Source organism: Cinclus cinclus, chromosome 1, assembly GCF_963662255.1.
Source record: "Cinclus cinclus chromosome 1, bCinCin1.1, whole genome shotgun sequence".
In the NCBI taxonomy this organism is placed as follows: Eukaryota; Metazoa; Chordata; class Aves; order Passeriformes; family Cinclidae; genus Cinclus; species Cinclus cinclus.
The window spans coordinates 104,300,490-104,310,337 of record NC_085046.1 but is presented as its reverse complement, the minus strand read 5'-3'; the positions used below and the strand labels follow the sequence as shown (position 1 = coordinate 104,310,337).

Here is a 9,848-nt window from a genome sequence, read left to right as displayed (position 1 = left end):
AATGATTTTCCTGCCTTTGCATTTGGATGGGAATGACTCTTCCTTTGCCTCTGAATTGTCGTAGTCATCTTCCTTCATTTACTGAATAAAGGGGGAGGACACCCACGGGGTAAGACTGAACACTGAGCTTCTGTGTGGGCAATCATGAGAGACACACAGGCAACCCACTGGCCTCGTCTCTCACCATGAGTTCAAAGCAAGAGCAGAGTGACTGGGCTGCTGGTAGTCCTACACTGCTACCCTAGCAAGTATCATTCTGCCTCCTCACTTCAGAGAAGGAAAGAAAAAAAAACAAACAACCAAAAAGCGGCCTTTTATTTAGTTATTTTTTTTTACTGTTTGCTTGGAAGTAAGGTTGTAAAAGGTAGCAAGGAATTATCTGGAAGGTTCTCACAGAGACTTGCTAATGCTTGGTGGTCTCATGCAAAGAAGGCCGGCAAGGGTCCTGGCCACCAGGTGAATTTTGCCTCTATCATCTCTTGAGAGATTTGTAGTCCCAATACTGCTCCTGTTTTTTTGTTTTTTATCCCTGGGTGACCAAGGTTGTCTGGATTGCAGCTTTGTCCCTTTGGACGTGAGGAAGCACACAAATGTTTGTGCTTTCTATGGTGTGCCCAAGCATTTTGCTGCTTTTATATAAGGAAAGCATGAGAAGGAATAGTTTAATAAAAGAAAAACAACATTGTGAATTAAATACTTCAGCTTTTTCTGTCCCTGAGTGGATTGATATCTAACCTACAGGGGGAAAGTAGGGCTTTCCCACCTCTGCTGCAGGTTCCACGTCTCAGCTGGAAGTGCTGAAATGTCCTCCAAGCCATGCTTGAGCTATATTGTCTTCTGTTCTGATGCCAGGCTATCCCTACTTAGCCTTTTACAGATGACCACAACTACATCTGAGTGATTTCATGGATTTCAGGGTTAATTTCCCATCTGACAAGTTCATCCTTCCCAGGAACTGGTTTTGGGGAGGAGGAGGAGTCAGGAAAGCCAACAAAAGGTGAAGGCTGGTGTTACGCTTGTGAAACATGCAGATAAGTGTTCATTGGCATACTGGTTAGCAACAGATTCCCCAAACACCCTGGTAAGAAAGGAGGCCTGGCAGAGGTACTTACAAGATAGGTGATAAACCCATAATGTGTGTGTGTGAGAGGGAGAGACAGCTGGTTTGACAGGATTGCTTGTTTTTGAGAAAGAAGAATACATCCTTTTATATATTGGCAGAAATGCATGTGTCCTTTCATGATAAAATTATGTATTCCAGGAACATCAATTCTTCCAGGTTCTTTTTAAAATATGCAGCTAAGTTGGGACATACTGAGAAAATAGGAATAGAGTGGCTGGACATCCAACCAGTGTGCTTGAGATACTTGGCTTTATGGACCAATAGAGTTTCCTGACAGTTTGATAAATTACTCATAGTATATTCTATAACATACGTATAAGTATAAAATGGGGGTTTCTGAGGAGTCAAAAAGATGCCCATCATGGTACAGGATGAAATATGTTCCTCTGAATTAGAACTATAGCAGCAAGGTTTCCAGCAGACTGCTGTAGTCAGCTGCAGTCAGGCTTGACAAGGCTCCCAGGCTGTAAGCTCCCCCAGAAACTTCTATAGAATTATAATGCTCTAGTTAATAAAATTGATATTTAAAATAGAATAGTCAGATAAATTAAAAGGTCTACTTTAAGCTGGTAGGGGGAAGATGAAAGAAACTCCACCAATAAAAAATCCCCTGCTTTTCTTCAGCTGCTGCCTTAGGAATTTGCCCTAGAGGCGAGTATTATATGCCTTAAATCCCTCTCAGCCTTGAAATTACAGTTATTGAGAAATTTACTTGTATGCAGAGACCAGATTAAGACCTTTACTTCCTCAGCTTACACTTTAGTCATGTCATAATCATATTCACTTTGCACACACACCCCTGTGACGTAGACTGAGATGCTATGAAACTTCTATTGGTACAAACTGTGTGTGAGTTATTCACTCACCATAAATGAGAGCTAAGAAGATGCATTTTTTGTAAACCATCCTGACATTGCCGCTGCGTGCTCGGTACCACCAGGGTGGCACAGGGTCTCTGTGCGGGGTCTGTAGCTTCAGGTTTGCTTTATGGGTATCTCTACCTCCGTGCTGCTAATGCCTTGTAATTTCAGACATCCTCGTATTTTTTGTAAGGATCTAGGGGAGTGGGGATGGAGGAGAGGAAATGCAGCTGTATCTATCAAAAGTAGCTGAAAGTAGCTTTTCTGAAGTGAAAACAGCCACGGCTTTAAAATGTACTACTTGTGTGTGTCTCGTCTCTTTGGAGAGAAGGAATTATTTTCCTGCTCTTTAGACGCAGTATGTGTTCTTTAGACGGCGTGATTCACACAGTCCTTACCACACGGGCTTCTAGAAAAGGCCATGTTTACACCTGCTACCGCCAAGTCATGACACAGGAAACCAAAAAAAAAACCAAAAAAAAAACCAACCCACCGCAAACCCCACCTGCCCGGTGAAGGGGAGCAGCGGGCAGCCCTTTCCCGCCGGCCTCTCTCACAGCAGGGCCCGGGAGCCCGGCGGGACTGCGGGGGTTTCTCCGCAGCCCGCCCCGGCGGGGGGACGGGGCAGTCCCGGTCCGTCCGCCCGCCCGACGGCGGCTCCGCGGCCGCAGGAGCGCAGCTGCCCGCGCGGTGGCGCCCTCCGCTCACGGACCGGGCTGGGAGCCGGGGGTGACTCCGGTCCGGCGGCACCCGCGGGGTGACCCTTTTCCCACCGGGAGCGGCGGGGTGACCCTTTTCCCACCGGGAGCGGTGGGGTGACCCTTTTCCTACCGGGAGCGGTAGGGTGACCCTTTTCCTACCGGGAGGGGTAAGGTGACCGCTTCCCCGGCAGCCCTGCCGGGCGCCCTGCCCTGCCCCGTTCTCTCTCCTGTCGGCGGTCCTTCCCGGCCCGAAACGCCCGGCGCAGAATGACAACAGGGATAGCGTCCCGCTCCGTCCTTAGTCCTGAGTCCCCGCCCGGGATCAAGTCGTTGGCCATTTCTACGGGAATCATTCATTCACGTCAAATTCCCTTTATCTCCGGAAAATATTGAAACCTTAAATGACCGTAATAAGAACATAATTGTATGGTGTGTTTTTTGTTGATGTTTTTGAGAAATCGATTTGGGTTCAAATAACTCATCCAAGCATGTTACACCAAACCCATTCAAATAGGAAACAGGAGAACTATATTATTGCTGCTTCCTGAACGCTCTGCTTATGATCCCCATAATTAAAATGTCTAGTAATGGCTCTTGCAGCCTGGATTTCTTTGGATAATTCTCGGAAATGAAGGGCACATTTTCGGTCGCGGAGGGAGGGGAGCGCGGAGACAAGCAGCAATTGCAGCGGCTGGGAGCCCGCCGGTGGCTCGCGCCCGTCGCATCACTTCGGGGGAAAATTATTCCGGCGGCGGGGAAGTCCCCAGAGAAGGGATTTCCTTCCCGGTCCCTCCGGCAAATCAACTTTTTTTATTCTTTTTTTTTTTTTTTTCCTCATGGCGATGCTCTTCCCTCCCTATCTGCCAAGCGCCGCGAGCCGCACATCTGTCTCTGCACAAGGCGGAGAGACGAGAGGGTCGGGCCAGGGGAGTGGGGTGGGAAAGCCTCCTCCCTCCTCCCCGGGCAGCGCCGGCCGAGCGTGGGACCCTCCGAGCAGCGCGGTCATGGGGCTTGCCCCCTACTCCCCGCAGCTTCAATACACGCAGGGCGGTCACGGCGCTGCTGGTTTCCCCGGGGCGGGAGCCTTGTGTAATGGGAATATTATTAACAATCCTTAAAAAAAAATGTAGAAAGAAAAGACAAAGAAAAAAGAGAAAATAATGAAAAAAAAAAAGGGGGGGGGGCTGGGAAAAAAATTAGGCACTTATATTCTTAAATTTCCGCGGAAGTGGGGGGTTCCGCGCCGGAGCTGCTCCGCCTGCGCGCTCAGAGCCGGGCGGCTCCGCGGGGGCCTGAGCCCAGCGGCGGCCCCGGGATGCGGGAGGGGTGAGCCGGCCCCGCGGAAAGACCCGGAGCAAAGCCGTGGGGGGGCCCAACAAGCCCGGGGACCCCCACCCCACCCCTAACCTCTTTCCTCCGCTTCCCTTCCCACGTCAGGTAAAACTTTACTGTGGCGAACATCCTTTTAGGTTTGTGCGGTGGGGTTTTTCTGCGTGTTTGTTTGATTGTTGGGTTTTCTTTCTATAATTTTTTTTCTGGGGGGGAGAGTGTGAGTTGGTGTTTATGAGAAGCTTTATGACTCCTGATAAGCTCATCTTTGAGGACGACACAGAACTGTGTTCCTTGAGGAATTGGGGTGGTGACGTCTTTTCTGATACCCGATTATTACGTGACTGAGAAAAAAAAAAAAGGCATTTGATTCATGAATAAAAATCCGGACACCACTACGGGGGCAACAAACAATATTGCCCATCCTCTAAGGTAACAAGCAGGCAAATGTTTACGAAGAGGGCTCTTGCTGAAGCGGGGTGTTTGCAAAGATTTTCTTGCTAATTGCGTATCAGACGGAAGGCTGCGGAAGGCTGGTCAAGTTTGGAGCCACCGAGCAGGAGAAGAAAAGGCTGAAGGCGCTCAGTGAGGGGAGAGATCTGGGGAAGACAACATCGCACGCAGCCAGCCCGTGGCTCCCGCCTCCGCTCCCTCCCGGACTCGCTCGCTCTCTTCCCTCTTCCCCAGTGCTCGGTTCTCCGGCGACATCTCGCTCCATCCCTCTTTCTCAATTCCCTTGTAGACTCCACTCCAGATCTGTGCTGCTGCCTGCAAACTTTTTTTCCTTTATGTTTTTTCCCCCCTACTGTCTTTCTTTTTCTTTTTGGAGTGGATTGCCCTAAAACCAGCAAACAACTAACTGCTGCCGCTTCTGCATCTTCTGCATCCTGCCGGCTCTTCGCCCATCGGAGAGGCGATGTCACGAGGGTTTTAACTCCTTTTGGACGCAACTTGGGAAAGAGCTCGATTTCTCCCCCTCCCCATTTTGGGTATTTATTTTTTTCCCAGCCCCCCAAGACCTGCCGTTTTAGTTTCGCAGCCAAACGCTCTCAGTGCCGGGTGTCTAGAGTTTAATGGTAAGCACACGAGGTGGCTCGCCGGGCCTTCCCGCAGCGGTCCCGGGGCGGGCGGGCGGTCGGGCGGGCACCGACGGGGCGGGCGGCGGCCGCAGCTCTCTGCACCGAGCACCTCTCTGCACCGAGCACCTCTCTGCACCGAGCACCTCTCTGCACCGAGCACCTCTCTGCTCCTCTCCGTGCCGCTCCGCGCCGACACCCGGTGTCCAGGGCGCTTGTCCCCTGGGGCCGCGCTGCCTCATTTTCCGGTAGGCGAGGCCAGGGGTTTGGTGAGCTGTGGGGCGGTTTCTTTGGGTTTTTGTTAGTGATGTTTTTTGTTTGTTTTCGTTCATTTTTTTTTTTAGTGGATTTTTTTTTTTTTACAGCAGTTTCCTTTCCCTTCCGCACAGAGCGGCAATGTGTAGCAAAGCGATCTTAGCACTCCTGGTCTATGGCATAATAATGCACTGCAGCGTCTACTGCTCACCTGCGGCCGGACTTCAGTACCCGGCGCTCAGGTAGGTCCGTCAGCTGTCCGGGAGCTCCGTCGGGACTATTACAGCACCCCCTCAGCCCCAGTTTAGCTAAGGGCAGCGGAATCTTATCGGGGAGGGAAATGAGAGGGGATGTGGAGTAGAGTCACCAAAGGAAATCCCCTGCACTTGGGCTGTGTGCCCACCCCCTCCACCGCAGCGTAGGACCCCCTCCGGCTGCAGCACTGGCATCCCCCTGGTCCTCTCCTCGGGACCCCGGTACACTTATCCCCGGTGGAGTCCCCGGGAGTGGGGGACCTGCTCTTCTGCGTGTCGGCGGGAGCGGGCCGAGGTCCCGGCTGCATGTCGATGGGGCCCACAAGCTCCTCTCCCGTCTGCCCTTTGTCCTGCGGGGCCCTCAGCAGCCTCCGGTAGCCCGCAGCTCGCCCAGGGTGAGTGCCGGGCATCGCTTGTCCGGCTCAAGGGGAGCGGGGCGCGGGGATGGGTGCGCTGTTGTCTGCGAGCATGTGGGAGTTGTCATGGTTCGTGTAGAGGCATTTGAGCTGGTGGGGGATTCGGTCTGTTCCCCTGTTTACCTGTCTGTGTATGACAGCCCTTCCTCAAGAGAGAAAGGGGCTGGCACAAGGTTGTTTAGTTCTCTATGCCTGGAGTTGTCTTGCTGGGCTCCAGCGCAGGCTGATGCCTGTGCTGTCCCTTTCCAGCTGGGAGCCGTGGGCGTTTGAATCCCTCTGTGTTTGGGGCAGGAGTGGAGGACACCCAGAGGCACCAGCACAAGGGAGTTTCCTACGCTGGTCTGCGGCTGGGGGCTCAGGGCACCTGGTCCGGGTCGGCCGATGGCAGCCTGTTCTCACCCTGCTTGTCGCCTGCTCGGGCACCCGGTGCTGCTTGGCTTGGGGGCAGTTTTGGGCTCGGTGCCGTCGTCCTGCTCCACCGGCGCTTGGCTCTGCTCCGGGGTGCCCTGCGGGGGTCACTGCCGTGCGGCGAGATGAGATGAAGGGAGGGGGGGGCGATGCCAGGAGCACAAGGTTGTCCGAGGCGGGTGTCCTTTTTGGGGCTCCGAGGTGTCCTTGAAGTAACCGGGAGCCCATTGGAGCTGGCTCGGAGCAGCCCCCGTCATATTCCTGGGCAGTGCGGCTAGGGGGTAGCGGGCTCGGTGGCCCGAGGGGCCATTAGCCGGCAGCAAGCCGGCTTTCTTCATTCAAGCTCCTGAATTAGCAGGAATGAAACACTTTAGCGGCATCTATTATTAATACCTCCGCTGAAGCTCACAGACAAAAATAGCTGCCTGTAACGTGCAATGACCTACATCGTACTGCAGAGAGGGAGGCAGAGAGCGGGGGCTGGGGGGCTGGGACACATACAAAATCGGCGAGATCTCAAAGGGCAGAGGCACCGTTCAACGAAAAACAAGGAGCGAAGCAACCCCCGTCCCGGCGGGCGCTGCGGGGAGGAGCGGGGCGCGGTCCCCGGCCCCGGCGGCGGGGCTGCCGCTCACCGCCCCGTCCCCGCCGCGGAGGCTGCTCGGCTCCAGCCCAGCCCCTGGCGCACAAACGCGTGTGTGTGCGCGGCAGCCTGCTCGCCTGGGCGTGCGCTTCGCTTGGGAAGCACCAGCCACGGCTGTGGCAGAGAGGGGATGTTTCTCGGGCCGGGGCGTGGGCTGCGGAGGGCGGGGGGAGGGGGGAGGGCATGTTTGGGGGGTTTCTTGGAGCACGTCTGACGGCGGGTGTGTTCCCTCCTCCGCGGTCCTGCCCCGCAGAGGAGAGGGCGGGGATGGGGAGCAGGCGGGTGCAGGGAGGGGATGGGGCAGTCGGACGGCGCTCCCGGGGCTCCCGGGTCGGCTCCGCCGAGGGGTGGCCACCGAGGCAGCCGGAAGCCGGCAGCGGGGAGCGGAGCGGAGCGCCCCGCGGAGCCCGGCTGACTCCTTCTCCTTGCTGCTCTCGTTGCCAGGCTGGAGGATGAAGTCTACGACGAGGACGGGAACACCCTGCAGGACTTCGCCTACGACCACGAGCCCCTCGGTATAGCGAATCCGTCCTCCATGATCGGCGAGATGTACACCTTGTATTACCCACCGGAAAAGAGGTGACTGCAACTCGCGGGGGTGTCAGGAACGAATTTGGAGTAGGGAGAAAAACGGGTCTGGGAGAACCGATTGGGGGAAAAATAGTAATGATAATTAACAAGCAAACAGCAGCAAGATCAAAATAAAAATCCCGACCCCAAACAAACGACAGTACTGCCCAGGTCCCGGTGCCCAGTTGTAAAGCTCAGAAGAAATAGAAAAGCCGCCTTACCTCCAGCAGCGCGGGGGAGGGAGCGGTGGGGGGGCCACCCGCGCCGGGGAGGGCTAGCGATGCTCCCGCAAACGGAGCAGAAATGCCCAACCGGCGCGGAGCCGAGCGAGCGCGGCGGGGAGGGATCTGGGTGGGGACGAGGGGTCCCGGGGGACGCGGGAGATGCCGCCCTCCGCTCGCCGGCGGGGAGGGATGGTCACCGCTACCGCCCGGACTCCCGCAACACGCCGCAGCCGGCTCCCGGGCCTCGCCGCTCACCCGCGGGCTCTTCCCTCTGCCCAGGCACGCCGATGGGATCTTCAACAAAGCCTACAGGAAACTCCTAGGCCAGTTATCTGCCAGGAAATATCTGCACTCCCTGATGGCCAAGCGGGTCGGGTAAGACTCTCTGCTTGGTCTTTACCACGGTGGGCGTTGGTGCTGCTGGAGCCGAGACGCTGGAAGGGCTGAGGCTGGGGGGAACAAAGCTGCCCCGGCCGGGGTAGGGAATGTGTTGCGTCCGTGATGAGTGTGGTGGAGTCCGGCTCCCCAGGCGTCGGCCGGCCCTGGCCGCTCCCGGCGCAGGTTGTCAGCGCGGGTGTTCGCGGAGATTTGTTTGGGTTACTGCGCTCGGGCATAAGGATATGTATGTGTGTATATATATATATATATGTATATACATACACATACACACACACATCTATATATCTGCATATATATGCATACACACATGCATGTGTATATATATGTTTATATCTATATCTTTATCTATATCGAATATCTATATATCTATATCTATACCTATATCTATATCTATATCTATATCTATCTATCTACATCTACATCTAAATCTACATCTACATCTACATCTATCTACTTATATGTCTGTATAGATTTTTATAATCAACCGATTTAAAATTAGCAAGTCGGGCAGCCCTTACGGTTTGCCGGGGGGAGCAGCTTATGGAGAGCGATGATCGAGGGCTCAGCTGCAGCAGTGGAGGCTCGGTTGCAGCCCTGCGCACCCCCAGGCTCCGGGCGGGGCTCCCCGGGGCTCCCTACCGCTGGCGGGAGGCAGGGGCGAGCCCGATGCCACCCGCTGCCCTTCGGCAGAAGGTAACACGTTAATGAAGCCCCGGGGAGAGCGGCTTTGAATAATGAATAATTCATGTCGGGGAGATATTGTCTCTCCCGCCGCCGCCACTTGCGCACACAGCGTCGGGGCCGGGTTTCGGAGCGGCCTTTTGTCTCCCCGCGCATCTTGCGCGCAACGTGTTGCGCCGGGGGCAGCGGCGGGCGCGGGGCTGCGCAGGGCAGGGGGCGGTGCGGAGGGGCGCGGAGCTGGGCGGAGCGGCCCCGCCTGATGCAGCTGTGCTTCTCGGTGCTTGCAGCGGTGCCAGCGGCGGCCTGGGGGACGATGCGGAACCGCTGACCAAGCGGCACATAGACGGCATCTTCACGGACAGCTACAGCCGCTACCGGAAACAAATGGCTGTCAAGAAATACTTAGCAGCCGTCCTGGGGAAAAGGTATAAACAAAGAGTTAAAAACAAAGGACGCCGAGTAGCGTATTTGTAGCGATGTGAGTAACCAGCCACTCCTGTGTATACAAAGTCCTAAGAGAGAGAGAGAGAGAGAGAGAGAGAGAAAGAGAGAGAGAGAGAGAGAGAGAGATAAACCCAACAACAAAAAAATCTAAACAAAAACAAAAGTCATTTCCAAACTGACTGAACAATCACCGCTCCTGTGTTATCTAAACATGTATTTATGTATGAAGTAAAGCCATTAAATGAATATTTTGATAATAATATTGTTTTTCTTTTGTACAAAAAGCACTAGAGAAACGCACAGATCTACTTTGTGGACCAATCATTAAGTTATATATAATATATAAATATATATATATAAATACTACTAAGAATAGTAAAAAAAAATCTTCATGAAAAGCCTGCACAAGAACAAGAATTCGCCTGAGCTGTTTATGTTTTTATATAAAATAAATAGAAAAAAAGG

At 54.1% G+C, this 9,848-nt stretch overlaps 1 protein-coding gene across 1 annotated transcript; it reads left to right on the top strand.

The window, feature by feature from the left end:
* Positions 1-4,586: 4,586 nt before the first annotated feature.
* Positions 4,587-9,413, top strand: ADCYAP1 (adenylate cyclase activating polypeptide 1). The gene is made up of 4 exons (XM_062501107.1): positions 4,587-5,586; positions 7,510-7,644; positions 8,139-8,234; positions 9,227-9,413. The coding sequence occupies exons 1-4, from the start codon at positions 5,486-5,488 to the stop codon at positions 9,411-9,413; spliced, it is 519 nt and encodes a 172-aa protein (XP_062357091.1). The 5' UTR covers positions 4,587-5,485.
* The last annotated feature ends 435 nt before the right edge of the window (positions 9,414-9,848 follow it).